At 58.0% G+C, this 23,011-nt stretch overlaps 1 protein-coding gene and 1 non-coding gene across 3 annotated transcripts in view; both read right to left on the bottom strand.

Moving 5' to 3' along the window:
• Positions 1-5,684: 5,684 nt before the first annotated feature.
• TRPM2 (transient receptor potential cation channel subfamily M member 2) overlaps positions 5,685-23,011 on the bottom strand; it is a 54,051-nt gene continuing 36,724 nt past the window's right edge. The window contains exons 22-34 of one of the 2 annotated variants that reach the window (XM_057306754.1): positions 19,918-20,101; positions 18,521-18,702; positions 18,217-18,349; positions 16,459-16,546; positions 14,517-14,604; positions 13,673-13,830; positions 12,967-13,043; positions 12,612-12,713; positions 11,257-11,343; positions 10,592-10,697; positions 8,884-8,985; positions 7,243-7,359; positions 5,685-6,661 (exon numbers count right to left, since the gene is read on the bottom strand). In XM_057306754.1, the coding sequence (XP_057162737.1) occupies positions 6,536-6,661; positions 7,243-7,359; positions 8,884-8,985; positions 10,592-10,697; positions 11,257-11,343; positions 12,612-12,713; positions 12,967-13,043; positions 13,673-13,830; positions 14,517-14,604; positions 16,459-16,546; positions 18,217-18,349; positions 18,521-18,702; positions 19,918-20,101 (1,550 nt within the window). In that variant the 3' untranslated portion in view covers positions 5,685-6,535. The remainder of the gene's footprint in view (positions 6,662-7,242; positions 7,360-8,883; positions 8,986-10,591; positions 10,698-11,256; positions 11,344-12,611; positions 12,714-12,966; positions 13,044-13,672; positions 13,831-14,516; positions 14,605-16,458; positions 16,547-18,216; positions 18,350-18,520; positions 18,703-19,917; positions 20,102-23,011) is intronic. The other variant, XM_057306755.1, reaches the window with a different exon arrangement.
• LOC113257031 (Z6 small nucleolar RNA) lies at positions 8,946-8,986 on the bottom strand. Its single transcript, XR_003316793.2, has one exon. It is a non-coding gene; the product is annotated as a Z6 small nucleolar RNA (small nucleolar RNA).

Here is a 23,011-nt window from a genome sequence, read left to right as displayed (position 1 = left end):
AAAGCTGAGCTCACTGGTTTGAGACTTTTCTTCTTCTCTAGTGTAGGCATTTTAGTGCTATAAATTTCCCTCCAAGTCCTGCTTTAGCTGCATCCTAGAAATTCTTAATGAAATTCATTAAGTTTGAAATGCTTTCTAATTTACCCTTTGATTTCTTTTTTGTCTCATGGATTTAGAAGTGTTTTGTTTCCAGATACTTGGGAATTTTCCAGAGCTCTTTCTGGTTTTGATTATTAATTTAAATTCATTGTCAGAGAACATACTCTGTATGCTTTGGGTCCTTTTAAACTTACTGACTCATTTTATGAATGACACAGAAAGTGGCCTGTATTAATAACTGTTGTATGTGTACTTAAATGTGTTGTATGGTTGCTCCGTGGAATGTTCTAGAAGTGTTGATGAGATCAAGAGTGCTGATAGTGCGAGTCTAGCCTTGTACATTATTGCTGATCTTCTATTTGGTCTATTAATTATTGAGAGAGGGGTGTTGACGTCTCTGACTGTGGTTGTAGACTTATCTGCTCTTCCTTGCACTTCTATCAGCTTTTGCTTCACGTATTTTGAAGTCCTTTATTCAGATTATGATGTCTCCTTTATAAATTGGCCCTTTGTCATTATGGGATAACACTCTTCCCCAGATTGTTTCCCTTGACCTCGATTTGTCTGGCACTAGCATAGCCACGCCGCCTCCTTGCGACTGTGTCAGCATGGGTGTCTAGTTCCATCCTCACGCTTGTATCTTTACACTTTGCTCCCTACAGGGTTTCTATAGCACCAAAGTATCTTCCTCCATATATTTATTAACTACAAAAGGTGAAAATAATAATTTTACGGTGGAGAAACATAGCAGAAACCACCCTACCTATGGGGCCAGGGTTAATATCATCAGTAATAAGAAATGAGTGTCAGTTAGCCTTTGATGCAATGGGCCAAGAAACGCACAACAGCACTTCTGTGACGTTCTTGCCAAAAATACATAATCTCACTGCACTCGTAAGAGCTCTTCAGACACACCCAAACTGAAAGAATGTTACAAGTGACTGATCAGTGCAGTTCATAAAAGACAAGGAAGAAAAGACTGGATCTGTGTTACAGATCGGAGCAAACCGAGGAGAGAGCAGAGCTAGCTGCGAGGGTCCCGGACAGGCAAGGACATGGGGGGAAGACAGGAGGAGAACCAGGCCACAGTGTTTGCTGGCCATGCTGTCCTGGCTGCGAGAACCCACACTCCGGGCTCGGGCTCCAGTCTGTCTTCCTCTGCGCTGCTCCCTTTTCCCCTTTCCCTGCCTTCCTTTGGAGAGAGGGTTTTTTGTAATTGTGCCTTTTGTCCTGAGTTGACCCCCAGCTGTGACTCTTTACCGTGTGATTTCAGTGGCTGCTACGGTGTTACGTCCAGCTGTCCCTACTTACCACGGTGGTCCTTCAGGCCACGTTTGGCCACGGCCCATGCAGCGGTGTACGTCCTCGTGTGTGGGAACTGCACAACACGTGATCTTTTCTGCTTTCAACAGCCAACTCTCCCTTTAGAGATTAAAATAATATGAGGCTTGAAACTGTGGGTCCACCAGTCTGTGGCAAATCAAACACATGCCCAGAGGGAGCCCCCACATTAAGGAATATTTGAATATTCAAATTAAACACGTTAAATGGGGTTGCTACCCCAAGCCACAGTGGCAGTGCGGCAGAATCCACAGACAGAAAGCAGGGATGGGGCAGTAGGGGCTCCTGGGGCTGTGTGTGCGGGAGCTGGATCTGAGAGCTGGTTGCTCCCGGTTCAGATTTGCCTGGATGACTCAGTGTGTTCTGCCTCGACAACAGAAAACAGGACCATGCCACACAGGTCTGCTATTCTCGGGCGACTCTGCACCGATGGGTGGACAGACAGATCGATTCAGGGCGCTCGTGTAAAGCTGTGCGGTGAGCGGTCTTCCCGGTCGCGTGGCCAGCCTTGCGGGGGGCACTGGCCATGGGCCAGGCCCAGCCCACAGAGCCCTGCGAGAGTCTGGCTCTCCGTCCACTCCAGACCATGAACCTATGCTCTCAAAACCACCAGAAACCTCCTAATGTTCTCCCGGCCACGTGGTCTGCCCGCTGTAGCTGCCCTTCCGACTGTAACTGGGCTCAGGGCTGATTATCTAACCCATTTATCCACCCAGAATCCAGGCTCGCGGGCCCCAGGGACACGAAACAGCTGCTCCGGAGGCTTAATTGCTTCCCCGGCAGGAAGGTGGTTTTGCTAGGCAAGGTTCGAGAGCGTCTCTCTGGGGACCAGCATGGAGGAGCTGAGCCCGTGGCATCCACAGGGGCCAGGATGAAACCAGGCCAGCGAGTAAACATCTCGGTGAGGCCAGCGTGCTGCCCTCCCTCAGGGAGACCGCCCCTCCTTGGGGTGTCTGGGTGCGTGCTCATCCCGCCCCGCCCTTCCTGGGGCACGTTCAGCCCTCTCTGCCCCGGCCTCCACACTGGTCCCACTGGGCCCTAGCTCCCGCCTGGCCCAGCCATGGGGACCCCCAGACCGAACCTCGGGCCCGGCAGGCACCGTTGGAAACAGCTGGCTCCCACGAGGGGCTGGAGCAGCACAGAGGGAGGGGACCAAGGACAGCCGATAGGGAGGCCGAGCAGGCAGGGCCGGGGAACCCGCGGGCTCTCCCCGAGCCTCACCGGCTGACGGACTGCCGCGTTCTGTCTGCTTCGTCCGTCTTTTCCAAGAACCGATGTTTTCATGTATTCATTTTGCCGACTCTATTTCTTCCTCGTCCGTAAATCCCGACTTCTCTGCCCCTGCATGTATGTTACCGCCATCTCTCGAGCTTCTTAAGTTATAACCTCAGATAATTCACTTTCAGTCTTTGATTTTCTAACTAGGGCATCTGAGGTTATCAAGCTTCCTCTTGAGACACTCCAGCCACATCCCACAGGTTGTAACATGAACCCCTCACTGTCTTGCATTGGTTTTCTCCCCACTAAAGGGGCAGGTCGCAGGCAGGGAGGTGGCAGGCACGGTGGCCCCCCTGGGCTTTCCCTGGACAAGGCCCAGCTCAGGTCGTTGCTTGTCCTTCCCCGGGAGGCTGGGGGTGGCCCTGGGGCCGAGCGCCGGCCAGAGTCGCAAGGACAGTGTCTGCTCTCCCGACACAGGCACTGCTTTCCTCATTAGTGCTCTTGCCTGGGAAACAGGGCCAAAGCCCCTCCAGGGAGGACGGAGGGCAGACGGCTGCATCACCCAGCAGTGCCTTGCCCGGGACACCACCTCCTGTCCCTCCGAGCTGGTCAGGGCACCGGCCACTCCCCGTCCCACGCGTAGGCTCCTGGAACCACCGGGTGTACTTTCCATCCCTTCTAGCATGTGTTCTCGTTCTAACGTTACTGTTCTTTTTTTTTCTTTTTTAAGATTTTATTTATTTATTTATTTGAGAGAGAGCAGGAGGAGGGGCAGAGGGAGAGGGGGAAGCAGGCTCCCCGCTGAAGGAAGCAATGTGATGCGGGGCTGGATCACGGGGGCCTGAGCTGAAGGCAGACTCCCCTACGGCCAGAGAGTGTGGCCCCGTCCTGGGCCTTCGCAACGCTGCTGAGACCTCCTCAATGGTGTGACACACATTTGGTTTTTGTGACTGTCCCATGTGTCTCCTCTGGGCCTCCGGTTCTTGCTGTTGGGGTGGGTGCAGAATCATATACACACACGCGTGAGTCATGTATGTTTATGTATGTGCTGTGTCCGTGCGCTTATGTGACACAGAAGTTAGTACACAAATATATGTATCTCATATTATATAGAGATAAATGCATGTATATCACGCCTCTAATTTATATGTAAATGAATTTACATATAAATTAGACATACTGTATGTGTATATCATACATACAGATGTTTATATGCAAACACACACACGTATGAAGGTGCACACACACACACACCCTATGCAACACACACAGAAGGACCTCAGTCTTATCGGTGCATTATTCAAATTCTGCCCTGTTGTCCTTTTGCTTCTTGAGTCCCTGATTTCTGAGAAAATATCTCAAATATTACTGTGAATTTGCCAATTTCTCCTTGAATTTCTATCAAGTTTGCTTTACACGTTTAAAAAGCTGCGGTGTTGGGTGGGTAACAGGTCCTGAAAGTGGTACGTTCTCAACAGCTGAAGACCTTCACGTAACCAGACACCTGTCCTGGCTCCTTCCAGGAGCCCGCGGAGCAGCCCGCGTCTGGGGTCCTGCCCGGACTCGTCCATACCTTCCTCTCTGACAGCCGTTGCCCAGCACGACTTCTCCACGTCGTCAGCTATCACATGTCTCTCTGTCTTAGGTGATACAGAAAAATACGTAGAAAACAAGACAAGTGAGTTGTGTCATTTCTTTATCCCAGTATGAAAATCCCGATTTATACGCGTCATAATTACAGCTCACTTCGAGGGTTCCTCACCAGGTTACTTCATGGTAACCGTCCGCTGCGGGTCACCGACTTCCCGGCATCTCGTCCTTCCCACTTAATTCCTCTGGTGGTGCACGGTTCTTCCTGTCTCTGCCCCACCCGCGGCCGCCAGCCCCGTCACCATTCCGTGGCCCAGCATCTGGAAGCCCCACCGGCCACGCGGCAGACATCGCCTTCCTCCTCCCGAGAGAGAGGAGACCATTCCGCCAGGATCACCCGCATGTCTCCCCCTCCAGCTCCGGGGAGACCAGCTAAGCTGGTATTAATTTCTTTTTACAGTATGCCTCAAGAGTTACGAGACTTAGCCATACGTTTTAATGGTTTCTTTGCTCGGCACAGAGCTCAGTCTGCGTGCCTGCGTGGGGGTGTGCATGGGCGTGTGTTGAGGACTGAATGTTTGTGTCCCCCCTCCAATTCGTATGTCGGAGCCCTAACTCCCAGCACGGCTGTATTTGCAGGTGGGGCCTCTCAGGATGTAATTAACGTTAAAGGAGACAGACGAGCGAAGCCCTAGGTGACAGGGTTAGGGTCCTTGTAAGGAGAGATGGCGGAGCCCTCACTCCCTCCCCGTGCGAGCAGCGAGGACCAGCGTGTGAGCAGGGTGGGGAGAGACAGCCGTCTACAAGGCCTGAAGGGAGATCCCCCCGCAACCAACCTCGCTGGCACCTCCATCTCCCACCTCCAGCCTCCGAGACTGGAAATAACCGTCCGCCGTGTGGGCCGCCCCGTCTGGAATTTTGTTACAGAAGCCAAGCTAAGTCGGTGTCTGCTTTTCTGAAAGGCATCTTAGGGAAAATCTTTCAGAAAGGATGCGTGAGTAACACATTTCTGAGTCTTCACAACTCTACAGTGGCTGCGTTTGGTCCTGCCGGCTGAACGCTAGCTTGGGTAGGTGCGTGCGTCCAGGCAAAGGACCAAGGCCCCACAGCACCCGAGCACCTGCGTGGGGGGAGCCATGGAAAAGGCTTGAGGTGGCGGGGTCCCAGCCTGGGCGCTGGGGGCCGCAGCTGGGGGCCGGGTCTCAGAGAGTAAAGCGCGGGGAGCTGGCAGGGATCCAAGAGGAAACGGAGAGTTTGGGCTCAGGGGCCTGCAAGATATCCGTGGGGAGGAGCCGTAGGACATGGCCACAGGAGACGCCCTCGGGCCACGGGTGGTTTGGCCATGGGTTGGAGGAGGTTCTGGTGGCCCAGACACAGCCCCTGCCCGCCGTGTGTCTGACCTTGACGTGTAGGAAGCACAGAGGACGCACGCAGGCTGCTTTGGGCAGCACATTTAATGTTGAGTTTTACAATATTCCTGACGGCTCCCGGTTTATGCTGACCGGAGCCACTGACCCGGAGCAGAGTGGCTTCCCCGCCATCTATGCCCACCGCCTGCCCCTCCCTGGGCTCACAGGGAGCGGGGGGAGGGGTGCTGTGTCTGGAGAGCCCCGCCCGAGTCCCCAGGGTGGCACAAAGGCAAACACCCTTGGATCTCCAGAGCAGGCGTGTGCTTGCGTGGCCCCGCCCCCTCGCGCCCGGGCTCAGCCCTGACAGCCCGGGGCAGTGAACTGAGGCCAGGATGCCCCACCCCAGAGCCAGCGAGGGTCCAAGTAAGGTCAGGTGGACACCATCTCTGGGGTGTGAACCCTAGGAGAAAGCCACTGGGGAGCCCCGACTGTCCAGGAAATGCAGGCCTTGGGCCAATGCACGTCTGGTCATGGACCAGCTGCTCATGATGTGACCAGGAGGGAATCACTCTGGCTGAGGGCTGCAGAGGCCAGGGGCAAGGACGGCTGGCGGGGTCCCAGGGGCCACATCCTGAGGAATGGCTGTGTAACCAGAGCCAGCTGTCCCCTGCCTTGGCTCTCCTCTCGGGGCCCCCGACGCCCTCCAATTCACAGGCTCATCTGGTTGGCGACTCGAGGTGGCTGTGAGAGGTGGCAGATGCCCACGCCACACCACATGGTGCCCCCGCAGCAGCCCCTGGCCCTCTCGAGGTCCAGGGCGGCGTGTGGTTCAGGCAGCCGGTGTCAGCCCGTGTGCCGGGCAGCCCAAGCCTCCACGGGGACTGGGGCAGACTAGCCTCGCCTGCCCCTGGCAGCAGGGCCCGGCCGGAGTCCCTGGGTCAGTAGAAAGCCCCAAACAGAGCGGCCACCTTCTGGAGGATGGTCTTGTGGTTGGCATACAGCGGGATGCGCTTGTCCACGACCTGCCACTGGACGGACATCCCGGGGTCACAGGTGTGCAGGTGCTGCAAGGGCAAACGGAGATCCTGACTCCTCCTGAGCCGTCCCCGCCTCTGCCCAGACACCCCAAAACTTCAGCTGCAGAAGGCTGCGGGGACTCCACGGCCCTGGTCTCTGGCCCCGCTACAGGCCCGGCCTACGGCTGGCTCACTGTGCTCTTCCAGCAAAGGGGAGTGAGAACAGCTACTTTACACACGACTCAGAGAACTCCTGCCCAGCCCTGAAAATCCTTCATGAGAAAAAAGCAGGTGGCCTTATTCTCAGGCATTCTGTCCTGCAAACCCAGCCCCAGGCCTGCTCCCCGGGCCTCCGTGGTCCCAGCTCCAGACTGATGTAAGTCTGGGGGACGCTATCCCCATGAAGGCACGTGAATCCCCCCTCCCAGGAGGTCCCGCTCTGACTCTGCTCTGGCCTCTCCAGGTGCCTCTTGGAGCCCCCTACTCCCTGCAGCCCCCACTCTCTGCTCTTAGCCAACTCTGGCCGCCTGGGAACCTGGGCAGACCCCTCCTGGAGGCCTGGAGGTCCCCCCAGAGCATGCTCGCCCCACGTCTCCCCCTCCTGGGAGCCTCTAGCCCAAGCCCCATACAGAGTTCAGCCTCTTCAGATCCATGTCACTCTGGTCTGGGAAGTGGATGCTGATGGCCACTGTCTCAATCCAGGCATTGTCCGTGTTCCGTGGGTCGTCCACGTACCCCTTGTACACCTGGGTGGCAGCACCGGGGTGAGATGCTCTGCCCATCAGAGCGCTGAGCCCCACCCCGGCGTGCTTCCAGAGGGAGGGGCCCCACGCGTGTCCTGTGCTCCCTCCAGGCCCTGGGACGCTCTTGGCACAGCTGCCCGCTGCCCCAGGGCCCCCCTTGGCTCTCTCCCTGCCCAGGACAGCCTACTCCCCACCACGGCCCCAGTGTGCCTGGCCCATGGCGGGGCCCACGCCTCACTCAGCTCCCTCCCGGTCCTGGCCTGGCAGCCAGACCCTCCTCCGCTGTCCTTGGAAGGACTGAAACGGGATGGCGGACCTCAAAAACATGACGCTAAGTGAAAGAAGCCAGACGCCAAAGGCCGCACTCTGTGATTCCACTAACGGGCAGCGTTCGGTGCAGGCAGGGCCGCAGAGACGGGAGGGGAGCAGACCAGCAGACCAGTGCCCGGGGTGGGGCGGGGGGCCAGGGAGCGCTGGTGGGTGTGGCAGCGAACGCTTGGGCTGGTGGGAATGTTCTGGAACAGGCAGAGGTGATAGTCGCAGGCACGGCCAGGACACTCGAGGCCACTGACCTGCTCACTTTGAAATGGTTAATTTTATGTTACATGGATTTCTGCTCAATAAATAAACTACTTAATTCTTCTTACAAAGTACAGAAAAGAGACGGCAGTGTCTCCCCTGGCACTGCCCGGGACGGCCCTCGTGAAAGGACTGGCTCCATAGGTCAAAACTCTAAACACCAGCCCTTGCCTGTTCTGCCCTGAGCTGGGCCAGAAACAGGGGCGGGAACGACTCAGATGTCTACAGAGGACGTTCGACGAATCATGGCGCAAAGCCTCCCGCGGCCGCAGGAAAGGGCAGGAGAATTTGTGAATCAGGGCTTAAAAATATGACCATCGTGAATTAAGTGAAAAAGTTTACAGAGAAACGTGTGCCATGGGGCCCCATTTCTGTCAAGTGTGTGTGGTGTTCACGTGCAGAGGTCGCGGGCGCCGGAGCCCCACGTGGGCGTGCACAGGGGTCAACAGAGAGCCTGGAGGGGGCTCTACGGGCGGCCCCGTGGGCGAGAGTGGAGGTGGGTGTGTGACAGTAATCACCGACTGCTTCCGGAAGGACGAAAAAATTCAATGAAGAACACAGGCCTGACAGAGGTGCACGGGCCCCGCTGCGCCTCCCGGGCCAGGGCCTGGGGAGCTGGGGGCTGGCGTCCCAGCAGCCCCCTGCCCAGGGAGACACAGGCCCTGTGGTCCCGAGCACCCGGGTGCGCTCAGGGCAAGAGCGAGTGTGGGAGGGAGGGCCTGTGCCCTGATTTAGAGAGAAGGGGACGGAGAGGAAGAGCAGGTGCCCAAGGCCCAGCACCACGGCGGCCACGCCTCCTGCTTCCCGGTCCTTCCTCCAGGAGCTGCGGAGTGAGGGTCGGGAGCAGGGCCTCCAGTGTCCCATCCTGCTTCCCCTGCAGCCCTCACCACCAGCATACCACGGGGGCCAGGACGCATACATGGGATCGAAGCAGAAAGGCCACCTTACCTCAGTGCCCTGAACCAGCAAGTTCTGGAAGGAAGACCAGAACTCTCGACGGAGGACCCGCTTCAGCTTCCGGGGCAGCATCTCTCCTGGTTCCCGGGAGCCCTGAGCAGAAAGGAGGCAGGGGCAGGTCTTCGAGGCCATCCAGAGACCCACCTCCACTGGCCACCTGCCCAGTGTGGGCAGCCGGCCAGCCCCCCGGAGCCACAGGCAAGGGAGAGTCTGGCAGCTTGCCTGTCTCGGGGCTGGAGTGACATTGCCCAGAGCCCGCTGTCCACGTCAGCGTGTGACGGGAGCGGGGGTGAGTCAGGCCAAAGGCACCACCTCTGAGAGGTGCACGCGGGCACCAGGGTCTCTCTCAGGCCCCCATAAGGTGACCAGCGCCCTGCCCTCCACCACTCTGCCCACCAGCAGGAAGGCATGTTTTCATCGTTTGCTTTCCTCGGATGCCACCTCTCACCTCTGCTCCCCCAGGCTGGGCTCCCGTCCACTCCCGATGCCACCTGCCCTGGGGACCCGGATCCTGCACTGCCCGGCCCTCGCCCATCTAGGGGACCCTGTTTGTTATTGAAATCCCCCCCAAGTCCACATCACTGACATCCTGCTTTGGCCCTTGAGACACGCCTGCCCCCTTGAAAGCTGCAATGTGGGGACCCCTGCAGGCTCGGAACTGCAGGCACGCTGCTGGGTGGGGGGGGCTGCTGGGGGCCTACAGGCATGCCACTGAGGGGGCTGCAGGGGGCTGCAGTCATGCCGTTGGAGGTGGGGGCTGCAGGCATGCTTCTCAGAAGATGCCAATTGGTAGGAACCACGTGAGGGCTGGGCCAGTGTCCTGCCCGGAGAGATCGAAGTGCCCAAGAGGGAGGGTGAATCATGCTAGAGAAACCCCAGGGCGAGAGGGGCTGGCCGTAAGCTGACCCCTGTTTTAGTGTGGTGCTCCCTCAGCTGGGGATACGGGGGTCCTGGCTGCAGGGGCAAGAGCTGCCCAGCACCCCAAACTCCTTTTTGCAGCCTGAGGACCTGGCCATCCCCAGCAGAGCAGCCACTGGGCCACAGGCAGGTGCTGAGCTGGGGTAGATCGTGGACGTCCCGGGAACAGGCTCAGAGGAGAGGCCCCCGAATGGGGCCACATCCCAGATGCTGCACACCAGCTTAGAGCCTGTTGGCTGACCTACAAGGATGGGGGCTGGGGAGAGCAGACTGATCTGAGCAGTTCAGCCCCAGGTCTTCTGCACCCCAGTTAGGTTTGTCTCCACAAGGCCTTGCGGTGCACTCCAGCCTTCAGCCCTACAACCAGCTGCCACTCCCTGCCTCCCCACAGCCCTGAACGCTGTCCTGTCCTTAGAGCTCAGCTCAGGGCTGCACCCCGAGGGGCAGGTGCCCCCCCGAGACACCTGCATGAGGAGCTGTGGCTGCCCCCGAGGCCAGGAGTTCCACAAGGAGGCCCAGCCCGGGCTCTGATGCAGCCCCAGCCCCAAGCCTGTGCTCAGACACAGCGGGTATCAGTTAGACTCTCACACATCAGAGTCTCCAAACCTGTTTTCACAACTGCAAAATGAGCCAACAGGACAGGCAGTTCCTGCTACAAAGCCCAGTACCAGTTTGTCCTTCAGCACCAGGGACAGAGTCCAGAACAGCGGGGCGGTGACTGCAGGGACAGGTCCTGGGTCGGAGGGTGGGATGGATGGACAGACAGCTCGCACTGGCTCACCCCCGGCAGGGCCCAGGATTCCGAGAGGGGGTGCTTCACGACCAGCACTTCCAGCATTTTCTTTATGCTCTTCCTGCAGATGGCTCCATCCTGATTCCGCCTCCACCTGCAGAGGGGGCCGCTCACGGGGGTCCTGATGTCCGCACAACCCTCCCGGCCCCAGGGGAGGCCACGGGGGGCCCCACCCCTGTGCCCCTGCCCTCCCGGGGCCGACCCTGTCTCCTTGCCGAGCACCTCCTCCAGGGGAAGAACGGGGTGGGGACCATTAGGGGGTGTCTTTCCCACTTCAACGCTGCTGGGAGGACTAGAATGGGCCCAGCTTTCAGGAAAATAGTTTTCTATCAAAAGCCTCAAAGAAGCACACGCACTGGCCCCAGCTGTCCCACTGCTTACTCTGGAAATGCCGGGTGGGATTATATGTATTTTCGTTTTGTCTGCGGTCCTGGGCCTTGGCCATGGCTTTGCCCATCTCCCAGAGGCACGCCAGGGCCCGGGACCCAAGGGAAGCAAGGGCAGCCTCCAGGGTGTGGGGATGGGCCTGGGTTTTCCCAGGGTGCATGGACACTCCCACCCTGTGTCCCGGGTGTGCCCGAGGGTCAGCGGATGGAATGGACATGAGGAGGGGCCCGTGGGCAACTGGGCGGCCTCGTCAGGGGCGTACTCACCGGGTGATCACAGGCTGCAGCGTGTGGTTGGGTCCGAACCAACCAAGGCTTCCTCGCCCGCGCAGTCCTGTGCGGCCCATGGGGTTCCTGGGGTGGACGGGGGTCTGCTTAGATCGCCGCTTGCCTCTGGGAGGACCGGGACCGGGCAGTGGGCAGGGGCCATGCACAGGGGAGCGTGCCGGTTCCTCCTGGACCTTCCCCGGCCCAGGATTTTCAGAGCCCAGGCAGCTCACCTCAGCGGGAGGCAGGGAAAGAGCCGGCGTGTGGAGGAGCTGACGGGACCCCAGATCCACTGGCCCCCCACCCCTCCCACCTAGGACCATCCAGCTGGGGACAAACACTGTCCCTGAGGGACTCCGAGGGGTGAGGCAGGAGCTCCAGGTCCCCTTGGAGCTGGCTGGAAAAGCAGTGTCCAGCCGCCCGGTGGACGCAGCCGTGTTAGAGTGCACATTCTGCCCCCAGAGCGCGACTGGCCCATCTCGCCACACGGCACACGTCTGCATCCGAAGGCCTCGCCCGCGCCAGGGCAAGGCCGGCGGGTCCTGTGACGTGCCAGTCTGCTCTCTTCCCGTGCCACGGCCCCACATGGCCTCCTGTCACCGCAGCGGGGGCCCGTTTCCCACCGCTTCCCGACACAGTCGCCCCCTCCTGTTCCAAGACCTTTCTGAAAGGCCTGCCCCACCCCCCCACCTCTCTCAAGCCAGGTCCCGTCTGCTCCGCGGGGCTCACGGTAATCCAGCAACTGCTGTCCCTCCCCTAATTCTGACGGCACTTTCCTCGTTCTCAGGCCCCTAGAGCTGCCACCTCCCCAGCAACCTTGTGCACTGGAGGGGCCTTCACCTCCAGAGCCCCAGGCTGACACACGGAGCTGATCCCCACAGACTGCTGGGCATGATGTCACCGGTCCCTCGACAGCTGGACCCGGACGTACTCAACATACGATGGGACACAGCGCCCGTCCCCGCAGAGGACAGATGCTGGGAAACACCGGCATCTCCTGACGCGACCCCCTGCCCCTCAACTGCTTCCCTGTGGTCACAAGCCCTCAGGGGAAGTCCGCTCTTTCTCAGAATTCCATGGAGACGGCGGGAAGGTCATCCCCATTTTACGGGGAAGAATGGAAGCCCCCAAGGTTACTCAGGGATGAAGGCAAAGCACCCAAGGCCAGGGGGAGGAGCAGAGAGGAGGTGCTAAGGAAACGTTTTATGTCAGTGTGTCTCTTCTTCTGTATTTTGTTCATTTTTATCAGAAAAATGGCTAGTTTGCCAAGACAGGACAGCTGAGCCCAGAAGCAAGCCCCCAAAGGCCCCCCACAAGGGTCGGGGTGATGCGGGATGACAGGCGGCTGCACTCACAGAGGGAGCGCTTCCTGAACCGCGTAGAGCCCGTGGAAGCTCCGCCGGTCTATGGGTCCGTCCACGGCGTTGTAGCTGATCCCAGCCAAGGCTTCCAGGGCGCTGGGAGCAAGCGGAGAAGTCACGTCCCCAAGAAGAGAGAGTGATGCCCTGGACCGGGCCATCAGTGAGCCCGCGGCCACAGGTGCCTCTAGCCATGTGCCTCCTGGCATGTCCCAGCCCTTGGGGAGACCAGGGCACCCCGTCCAGGCAGGAAGCAGACCCTTGCCCCGAGCCGGTTTTGGCAGTCCCCCTGGAGTGCCCAGCCGGTCCCTCGCCCACCCTCCCGCCCGGGGCCGAGGATGTGCACACTCACTTTCCCACGGGGTCTACCAAGCCCTTGTCCTTCCTGTCGTCCGTGTAAAAGGGCGGGTCGTAGATGAGAAACTCCGTCTGCATAAACACGGGGGTTCTGCCCTCAGACTATTACCCCAGACCACGGCTAGGGCCCGGGACCCCAGGATGACCGGCGGTGGCTCTTCTTCCTCCAAGTGCCCACAGCCAAGGACCCTGAGATCGTCCCCGAGTGCACATGGTGCTCTGAGATCAGGGGACCCAGCTGAGGGGGCGGCAATGGCACTGCTGGTCTAGGGGAGCCCCCAGGATGGGGCGGGGACTCCAGGAGTGAGGAGGACTCCTGCTGGCAGAGAATGGGGAGAAGGAATGGAAGCCACAGCCTGGAACGTTTCGGAAAGGCCAGAGAGAAAGCCTGTGGGGCAGCGAGGGCATGCAAGGCTGTCACCCCTTCCTCTCCCTTTGACGCTTTCACTCAGCTGCCACTCACAAAAGGGGCAGCAACTGCTCCCCGGAGATGCCGGGGTCCAGGAGAAGCGAGGTGGCTGGAGGTAGTGGGACAGTCTGCTCCCCGTGCAGGTCCGATCCCAGCTCTTCCGCCTCCATCCAGCACATCCCCGGGGGGGGCTGCCTTGGGCGAGTCTACCTGGTGCCCAGCTGTGTCGCAGGGCGCGGGGCAGAACCGCCCCCCAGAACCCCAGGTGCCTCCGGCCAAGGCTGGCACTTACGTCCCAGGGCACCTTCTCGTTGGGCACGGGGAAACGGGTGACGTGGGAGTCGGGGTACAGGAGGTGCCGGGCGTTCACATGGTGGGTGTCGCCCACAGCATCTGCTTTCTGCCTGCTGTCCAGCTCGTGGTCCTGCCCCTCCGAGGCCTTCTGGGGTGCTGGGAACAGCCACAGGGAGCCATGGGCAAAGCGGCCCGGCTCAGGCACCTGGCCCATGGGACAGGGGCGTCCTCTATGGCCCTTTCCCCCAACTGGGCCTTCACCTCCCTGAGCCCAGAGTGAACACTCCCAGCCCTGAAGGGGACCCCAGCTCAGGGCCCCAGCACATGGTCTGGGAGGACCGGGATCTGGGGTCAGGCAGTGTGCCCCCAGCCAGCACCTGCCTCCTTGTGTGGCTTCCCCAGAGCCCGTCCAGTTAAGGAGGGCCAGCAACTCCCAGCGGCCGGCGGGGGGGGGGGTGGGGTGGGGTGGGGTGGGGGGTGGTTAGTCACGCCCATTTCTTGGCTGGCCGCAAACATAGAAACACAGACTTTGCTTTCTGCCTCCAGCACCTTCTGGAGCCCCCTTCCTTTGTGTCCTGATGCACAGGGGGAGGACAGGGATGTGGGCCAGGCCTCCCCTCAAAGTCCCCCAGCTGGTCACGTCGGGGGCTCGGCTGTGCTGGGCCTCTGCTTCCCTGGGCCAAGCTACGCTCCCGCTGGGCCCTGGGGCTTGGGAACAGCTCAGTCAGCTTACCTCCAGGCCCAGCGAGAGCCCTGCCTACTGCCTCTCCTCCCCACGGACCCCCAGACTCAAAAGAACACAGGCCAGTAGAGCCCGGCTGCTGGCGTGGCCCCCCACTCACCCAGGGTGGGGACGCCCTCCTCTGAGCCAAAGCCACTGTCCCTCAGCGCCGTCATGATCCAGTGCAATGCTCTGGACGTCTGGGCCACCTGGAAGGCATATCCCAAACAAGATGTGGTCAGCACCTGCCCCCATACAGCACCCCCACCCCTCCACTGAAGCCACAAGGGCACTGCTGGGAGGCCCATCCTGCTGCAGTGACCCCACCAGCATCCAAGCCCACCCTGCTTCCCTTGGTCACCAGCAGTGCCCACCGGGGAGACACAATGGCCACTGGAACTGGACACATCAGAGGCCAATGAACCATGCTGAAGCCCCAGGAATACAGCTCTGAGCCACAGGAAGGTGGGGCACGATGACCCATGGAAGCTTCCCATGGCTTCTGCTCCTCCCAGAGAAAAGAAACTTCTGGAAGCCAAACATACTCAACTACAGGTGACGGTAGGAGCCATGTGATGAATAGGGACCAGGAGAACACAGCTCAGCAGCAGCTGCACCCATTTTAGAAGGTGTCAAGCAAGGCACGGACCCACAGGGGAGAAGGCAGTCTGGGCAGACCCCACATGCAGCGGTCCCCGGGGCTGGATGACAGTGGCACCCTGCCAGCACAGGGGCCAAGCAGCTTGCCCCCGCCTGACACAGCAAAGCTGAGAAGAGGCAAGACTCCAGTGACAGCATGGGGGGCTCAGGTGCTGTCTGCTGGGAGGCTGTTGTGGGCAACGGGGGCTTTCACAAGAAAGCACAGATCCTCTGTGCCCCCAGCAAGAGGGGCACAGAAAGGCAGGGACCCAACCTGAATCCAGCCCACCCCTTCTTATCCTGGATGCTGGAGGCCTCCCTGACTGCCAGCCCCTACATTCGCCTTCATTGCTGTGCGTATTAAACCACACTGTGACAAGGGACATTTATGTCTGTGCCACCCAGACTGGAAACCTCTGAGGGAAAGACAATGCCTGTTCACCTTGACATTCCTCAGGCCAGCCCTGGAATTGGCACAGAGGAGAAGCACAGGAAACATGAATTGATGGATGGATGGATGGATGGATGGATGGGGGGGGGGGATGGATGGATGATGAATGGAAGGAAGGATGGATGGATGAAAGGGTGGATGGATGGGGGATGGTTGGATGATGGATGGATGGGGATAGAAGGATGGATGGATGGAGGGAGGGAGGGATGGATGGATGAATGAATAGATGGATGGATGGGTGAATGAACGTTCAGGCACTTGAGCTCAGCTGGCCTGCGAGGCTACTCAGGGCTGCCTGTCTCAGGCCCAAGGCTTGGAGCCCAGTGAGTGTGGCCCAACTGGTGGGGGGACCATCAGTATTCATTGATGGGGGATGAGTGGCAAAGAGGCTGTTCACCTGTTGCCAGCTGCCTATTGACAATATCCTCTGAGCGGCCTCTTGTAAGGAACAATCGCCCCGCGTGCAGAAGCATCAAGACCTTGACCCCACATCCCAACCATCTGGGGCTGCTCTGAGTCATCCACACGCTGCTTTCAGGTGTTGCCTCTCAGCTCAGTGCTCCACACAGACATGCAGATGCATCTTGCACCCCCTGGGACCCTCCCTCCCTCCTAGCATCCCCAGGCAGCCTGGGAAAGCCGCCGAGGGTGTCTGGAATTCCCACAGCATCTGGATGTGGAGTCCTGCAGAGCGGTCATCTCAGAGGGGACATCTCTGAGAGGGGACAAGAGCGGTTCCCTCAGACCAGCCCCTGGTGTAGACACCTTCCAGTGCAGTGGGGTGGCACTCTGTGGGGAAGCGTTTGGCAGAATTTTCTGGAGGACAAAGAAGGCGCTTCTGGTTGCAACGGTTGTCCCAACATTCCCCAACAACTCCTCAGGGTCGTTTCCCCAGTGTACTCCTTCTCAAAGACTGGTGCCCAGGCCTGTGCGATGCACGACCCAGAAAAGGAAGCCCTGGCCCAGAACCTACCTGTGCCTCCAGGGAGGCCAGCCTCTGCTCCATGGAGCCTGACCGCTTCAGACTTTCCCTTTCCAGCAGGTCCACCACGGTGTTGACCCTGAAAGAGCACACAGCTGAGCCCAGCCAGGCCGGGCTCAGGGGCCCGGATGTGGACGAAATACAGCGCTAGGCTGCAGGGGGAGGTCCCTGCCAGCCCCAGCCCCTGGCCTCTCCTGCTGTAAGTTCAGGCCTCTTCCCCTCAGTCTGAAAGTATTTATAACATATGTCTCTGTGCAGAATGAACACTGCCTCCTGCCCCAAAGGGGAGGATCTTGTAGCGAGTGGATGCCTCCGCTCACACAGCCCTTGTGACACCTGCAGGAGCCTCCCTGGGGGAGAGACGCAGGTGTGCGAGGCGCTCCTCGCCTTGGTTGGCCCGCAGGCTGCTGGGAGGTTCAGAGGTGCTCTAGCAGCACCGGGCGGGGGGAGGGGGCCGTGCCGCTGTTCGGGGAACGTCTGTCTGCTTTCATCTGATTTTGCTACAACGTGGCCGTTTCTCCAGCTTTGGCCTGCCACGTTTACACGGTCCAGACTCCCTGTCTGGCTGTGCCTAGGGCACCCAGTACCACCTGCAGGGGACGCTTTTCTGTAAGAAACTCAGCCCCCACGTCAGTGATCGGTCAGTGATCTGAGCTCGGCTGGTGACCCACTTTGAATGGTTTTCCAGGGAAAGGGGAGGAAACTATCTCACTGAGGGCCCAGGCGTCTACCCTTCCCTCTCTACGTGTTCCCCAACCTCACAAAAGCCCCGAACCGCTTGCTCCCATGCCCCCAGCCAGCCGTGAGTACGCAGACCCCTATGACTCCGTCACCACGACAAGCTTGTCAGAGACCCCACCTCATCAACAAACCCCCTCCCCGCTCTGTGGGTGGAGAGGGGTCGGCCCAGCTCAGCCCCAGGGCTGCGGGGCCTCGGCACGCCATGCGGCCTCCCTGGGCCTTGGATACCTCCCCCCGACCCAGGGAGGGAAGGCGGCCAGTGCAAGGCAGCATCGTCCCCTGTGTCCCCAGCCAGGACGTGCTCCTGCCTTACACATGTGCTCCCTCCCGTGTGTCCCAGAAACCGTGCCGGGCGACGGCTGCCATCACTGGCTCCGTTCGCAGAGGAGCCCAGAGACTCACAGGTGCACGGCTCTAAGGAGAGGTGCGCTCAGCCGGGCTGTAGGGCACCCACCCTACATGCTCAAGGCCCCAGGGAGCCCCTCTCCATGCACGGCCCAGGGGACTGCACCAGGGGCAGGAGCTGGCATAGCGACAGGGCACATGTCCCCTTCCTCCTCCTGGCCCACGGCCAGGCACCCCCAGACCGCAGGACCAACTCCTCCCCCCATCAGGGCCGAGGAGTGAGGTGGACAGAGGGCAGCAGCAGCGATCTCACACCAGGAAGAAGGGGGGGAGGGAGATACTGGGGGCAGGGGGACAATGCCTCGTGAGCCTGAGCTCCAGGCCCGGCCACCACGGCCCCAAGAAGCTGCAGCAAGGCTGTGTACCCACAAGCTCACTGAGCTCACCCCCCAGGCCAAGTGGGCCTCCCCTGGCCTGCATCCCTCCTTCAGCTCAGGTGACCTTCACCCTCCTCCCCCCCGTGGGGCCCAGTCTTCCAAGGACCCAGAGAGAAGGCCGGGGGTCAGCCGGAGGACACAGGTGTCCCGCCCCAGGGGCCTGGCCCAGGTGGGCTGCAGCCCCAGTGCGACCTGGAGCAGTAGCGGTTTCCCGCCGGCCTCGTACCTATTGCCGATGTCTTGAATCTGCCGCTCGGGCCTCTGCTTGTGCTGGCACTGCTGGTTCTGCAGGTAGTTGTCCTTCAGGTAGGTCTCCCAGGACAAGAGGGCAGATTCCTCGTTCTTCTCCAGCTTGCTCTCTGGGGGGGCAGACAGACGGACCGATCGCTGTGTGCGCGGGAGGAAGGGCAGGGGGAGCCCACCCCACACCCACCCGAGGGGCTGGGGGAAGTCGGAGGCCCGCGGAGCTTCCAGCAGGGTCCCGACTGCACCCGAGAGCGCGGTCCGGGGACGGCGGGGGGCGTGCTCACTGAGCTGCTTGTGCCTCTTGGCAGGAATCTTGAGGACCACCCTCTTGATGACCAGGTGCAGGTGGCTGAGGAGGATGAAAGGGGGCGGCGCGGGGGGCCGGCTGTGGTACTCCTCTATGAGGTCGTGCCGCTGGAACTTCCAGATCTGGTCCGTGTGCTCCTGCACCTGCTGGAACGTGTAGCTGGCAGGAGGCAAGGAGCGCGGGTCACAGGAGGGCCTGCGGGACCCCCGGAATCGCCCGCAGCACCGCCCTGGGCGGGGGCCGGGGGCGGGCGTCCCATGAAAAGCAAACACACAGCACCCAGGAGGGCAGTGCCCAGTGCAGACGGAGACCAGCCTCGGGGCTCTGAGCTTCCCGGGAGCCTTGGTCAGAAGGACGAAGACCTGGATTTCAGACGCTACAAACCTTGTTCGCGGACAAAACAAGGCAGAGGACTGTTGCGGAGAGGACAGTGTCCTGGCGTTTGACTAAGTCTAAACCACTTCATCTGTTGAATCTAACACACAGAAGGGACAGGATCTTCAAGGGCGGACGTGGTTCATCTCCACACACTTGTCGTCTAGCCGATAGGCCTTGGCGGACTGCCCAATGCCAGGGGAGCCCCCGACTGGGCGGGAGACAAAGATACCCACCCAGACCAGGAACGCAAGGGATCCCGTGGCTGACCCCCCTCGGCTCCTGTTTGGGCTTTGTACACAGAGGATGAATACAGGTCATCCCATATCGGAAGGGCCGCGTTCTTAGTAAGTGCTGGCCCGCGCTCCTCCGCATCGAGAGGTGACCTCGGCCAGGCCGCCTGGCTCCCACGCCCAGCTCCCCTGTTTGCAAAATGAAAGGTCTGCACAGGGGTCGTCTGGGGGTTTCAGTCGGTGACACGTCTGCCTTCAGCTCAGGTCATGATCTCAGGGTCCTGGGACCGAGTCCTGCATCGGGCTCCCTGCTCAGCAGGGAGTCTGCTTCTCCCTCTCCCTGCTGTTCCCTCTGCTTGTGCTCTCTCTCCCTCAAATAAATACATAAAATCGAAAGAAAGAAAAGAAAGAAAGAAAGAAAGAAAGAGAAAGAAAGAAAGAAAGAGAAAGAAAGAAAGAACGAAAGAAAAGGTCTGCACAGAAAGCTTTTGTCCTCTGGATCTTACTCGTTTCCACACCCTGTGATGTCGTATTTTCTCCACCAGGACAGAAGCCGAGCAAGGCTCGGGTGTTTCCTGAGAGCCCCGGGTGGGAATCTGAGCTACGCCCCGTACGCGGCTGTGCCCCGGGCCCGCAGGAGGCTCGCTTCCCTGTGAGCCCCCAGCCCGCGGGCGGCCTCTGCCCAGCAGGGACCAGGAGACAGGTGGTGCACTGGGCTGAGCGAGGTGCCCCGGAGCACTCCATCCACACGGCGGCCTGAACTCACTTGAACATGGCGATGAGAAGGTTTAGCAGCAGGATGTTGGTGAAGAGCAGGTAAAGGCAGAGCAGGGTGACCGTCAGCCACTCGGGGAAGGCAGGCTCGTGCCGCACGGCGTCGCTCTCAGGGCACTTGGGCTTGTAGGGGTCTGTGCCATTGGGGCTGCACTGCTCCAGGCTGAAATTCACACCTGGGCGGGGGCGGGGGGGCAGGGAACAAAGAAACCACAGAGTCACGAGAGTCCTCGGGCCTGGACGCCCCCACAGCTGGCGGACCTCAGCTGTCAGCTCAGGCCCAGAGAGAGGCGTCCGTCTACACCCAAGTGTCCTCCATGGGCCGGAAGCCCCTGGAGCCAGACCTATGCTCCAGCCTAACTCAGGCCCCTGCCCAGCACCCAGCCGACCCCTCCAGGGCACATCCTGGACCCTGGGCAGGAGCCAGCCCCAGGACGGGTGATGCAGGCCCCAGCCATGAGAGCCCGGGGCCCTGAGAGAGAATTCAAACTGAGAAAATAAACAACTATCATAATGAGAAGGGAGGCAGGGGGAGGGAACCAGGTGGCACCTGCCACGTGCTGACCTACTCAACACGGGGGTGCAAACCGAAGTGTAGTCCCACATTTGTAGCAAAGTGAAGGGTACAGAAGATAATAAAACATAAATATATGTCCAGCTGGTACATCAAAAAACTCCCAAGGAGGCGTGCCTAGTGGCAGTTACTGGCAGTTAACCCTGGAAATGGGATTACGGACAACGTTATTCTTTATGCTTATTTTGGATTTCACATTTTTTCAACAATGAGCATGCACTATTTGTTAAAAACTGGAAGTCTGACCGTCCACTGCCCTGTACTCATTTTGCCAATCCCCTCCCCCCCCACAAGCATGCACTGGTAAGGAGAGGAAAGAGCCCAAATCCGTAACATAACCTTCCACCTTAGCAAACCGAAAGAAAGGAAAGCAAACTGAACCCAACGCAAGCAGAAGGAAGGAAATAGGGAAGATCAGAACGCACATAAATTAACGAGAGAATACAAAACAATGAAGAAAATCAATAAAACCAAAATTTGGTTCTTGGAAAAGATTAAGAAGATTACAATCCTCTTCCTAGACTGATCAAGGGGAAAGTTTCAAATTGCTCAAGTTATAATCGAAAGAGAAAACATTACCAACCTGATAAAAATAAAAAGAACTGTAAGGCTATACTGCAGAACTGTGTGCCAGCAAAGTAGACGGCGTAGAGAAGTGGGCGAACCCCGAGAAAGAGACCAAGTGCCAGAAGTGGCTGACGAAGAAATGGCGAGTACAAACAGACCTATAACAGGCAAAAAGATTGGAGTAATAGTTTAAGATTTCAAACAAAGAGTAGTTCAGGCCCAGATGGCTTCACTTGTGAATTCTTTTTTTTTTTTTAAAGATTTTATTTATTTATTTGACAGAGACAGAGACAGCCAGCGAGAGAGGGAACACAAGCAGGGGGAGTGGGAGAGGAAGAAGCAGGCTCCCAGCGGAGGAGCCTGATGCGGGGCTCGATCCCATCACGCCGGGATCACGCCCTGAGCCGAAGGCAGGCGCTTAACTGCTGCGCCACCCAGGCGCCCTCACTTGTGAATTCTACTGAATGTTTGAAGAATTAAAACCAATCCTTCACAAACTTTCCCAAAATATGAAGGAGGGAATACTGCTAACTCGTTCTATGAGGCCAGTATCGCCCTGATACCAAAACCAGACAAAGACAAAACTACGACCAACGCCCTTTATGAACATAGAGGCAAAAACCCTCCCCAAAATGCCGGCAAATTGAATCCAGCAACACATGACAAGAATTACACACCGTGGCCGAGTGAGATAGGGCCCAGGAATGCAGAGCCGGCCTTACATCTGGAGATCAGTTAGTATAACGCACCATAGTAGTAGCATGAAGAGCAAAAATCATGTAAACATTTCAACAGGTGCAGGAAAAGTGTCTGACACAATTTTATATGCTTTTACAATAAAAGCACTCAAAAAACCGGGGATAGAAGGGTGCTTCTTCACTCTAATGAAGGACATTTACAAAAATCCCCACAAGTGAATATCGTACTTCATAGTGAAAGAATGAAGGCTTTGCCCTCTAAGATCAGGAACAACATAAAGATGTTTGTTCTGGACTCTTCCATTAAATGTTCTACCAGGAGTTCTAGCTAGGATAATGAAGCAAGAAAAAGAAATAAAGGTATCGGGTGGGAAACGAACAAGTAAAAGCATCTCTGCTTGCGGAGGACGTGATCTCGTATATAGTAAATCCCGAGGAATCCACTAAAAAGCTATGAGAGCTGTAAAGAAGTTCAGCGTGGTTTCAGAGTACGAGATCAACATGCAGATATAGCGTATTTCTATACACTAGCAATAGAAGATCCAAAAATGAAATTAATTATATAATCCTATCTACAGTAACATGAAAAAGAATAAAAATCTTAAGAATAAACTTAAAAGGAGCGTGACTTACACACTGAAAAATATTAAACATTGTTGAAAGAAATTAAAGATCTAGATAAGCAGAGAGCCAACCCATGCTCACAGTCAAAATCTTAGATGCCTTCTTGGAGATGCTGATCCAAAAATTCATGTGGCTCCAAGGGACCCAGAGGCCAAAGCTACCTTGAAAAAGAAGAACAAAGCTGAAGAACTCACATGTCCTGACTGTGAAACTTACTACAAAGTTACAGTCACCAAGACCGTCTGGTGCTGGCACAAGAGCAGAAATACAGATCAACAGAATAGAGTTGAGAGTCTATAGATAAACTTTTTCATTAATGGTCAGTTGATTTTCGACAAGGAGGCCAAGACAATTCAATGGGGAGAAATCGTCTTTTCAACACATGGTGTTGAACAACTGGAAATTTGCAGGCAAAAGAATGGCCCTTACCTCACACTGTATAAAAAATTAGTTTAAGTAGCTCAAAGGCCAAAAGTAAGAATGAAAGCTATTACTTCTGGAATAACAGCACAGACATAAGTCTTCACGACTTTGGGTCAGGCATCGGTTCTGAGAGTCAACGCCAAAACACAAATGATAAAAGCGATTGATAAGGTGGACTTCATCAAAATTAGAAACCTTTG

Source organism: Ursus arctos, unplaced genomic scaffold (genome assembly GCF_023065955.2).
Source record: "Ursus arctos isolate Adak ecotype North America unplaced genomic scaffold, UrsArc2.0 scaffold_4, whole genome shotgun sequence".
Taxonomy (NCBI): Eukaryota; Metazoa; Chordata; class Mammalia; order Carnivora; family Ursidae; genus Ursus; species Ursus arctos.
This window is presented reverse-complemented; position numbering and strand designations above follow the sequence as displayed.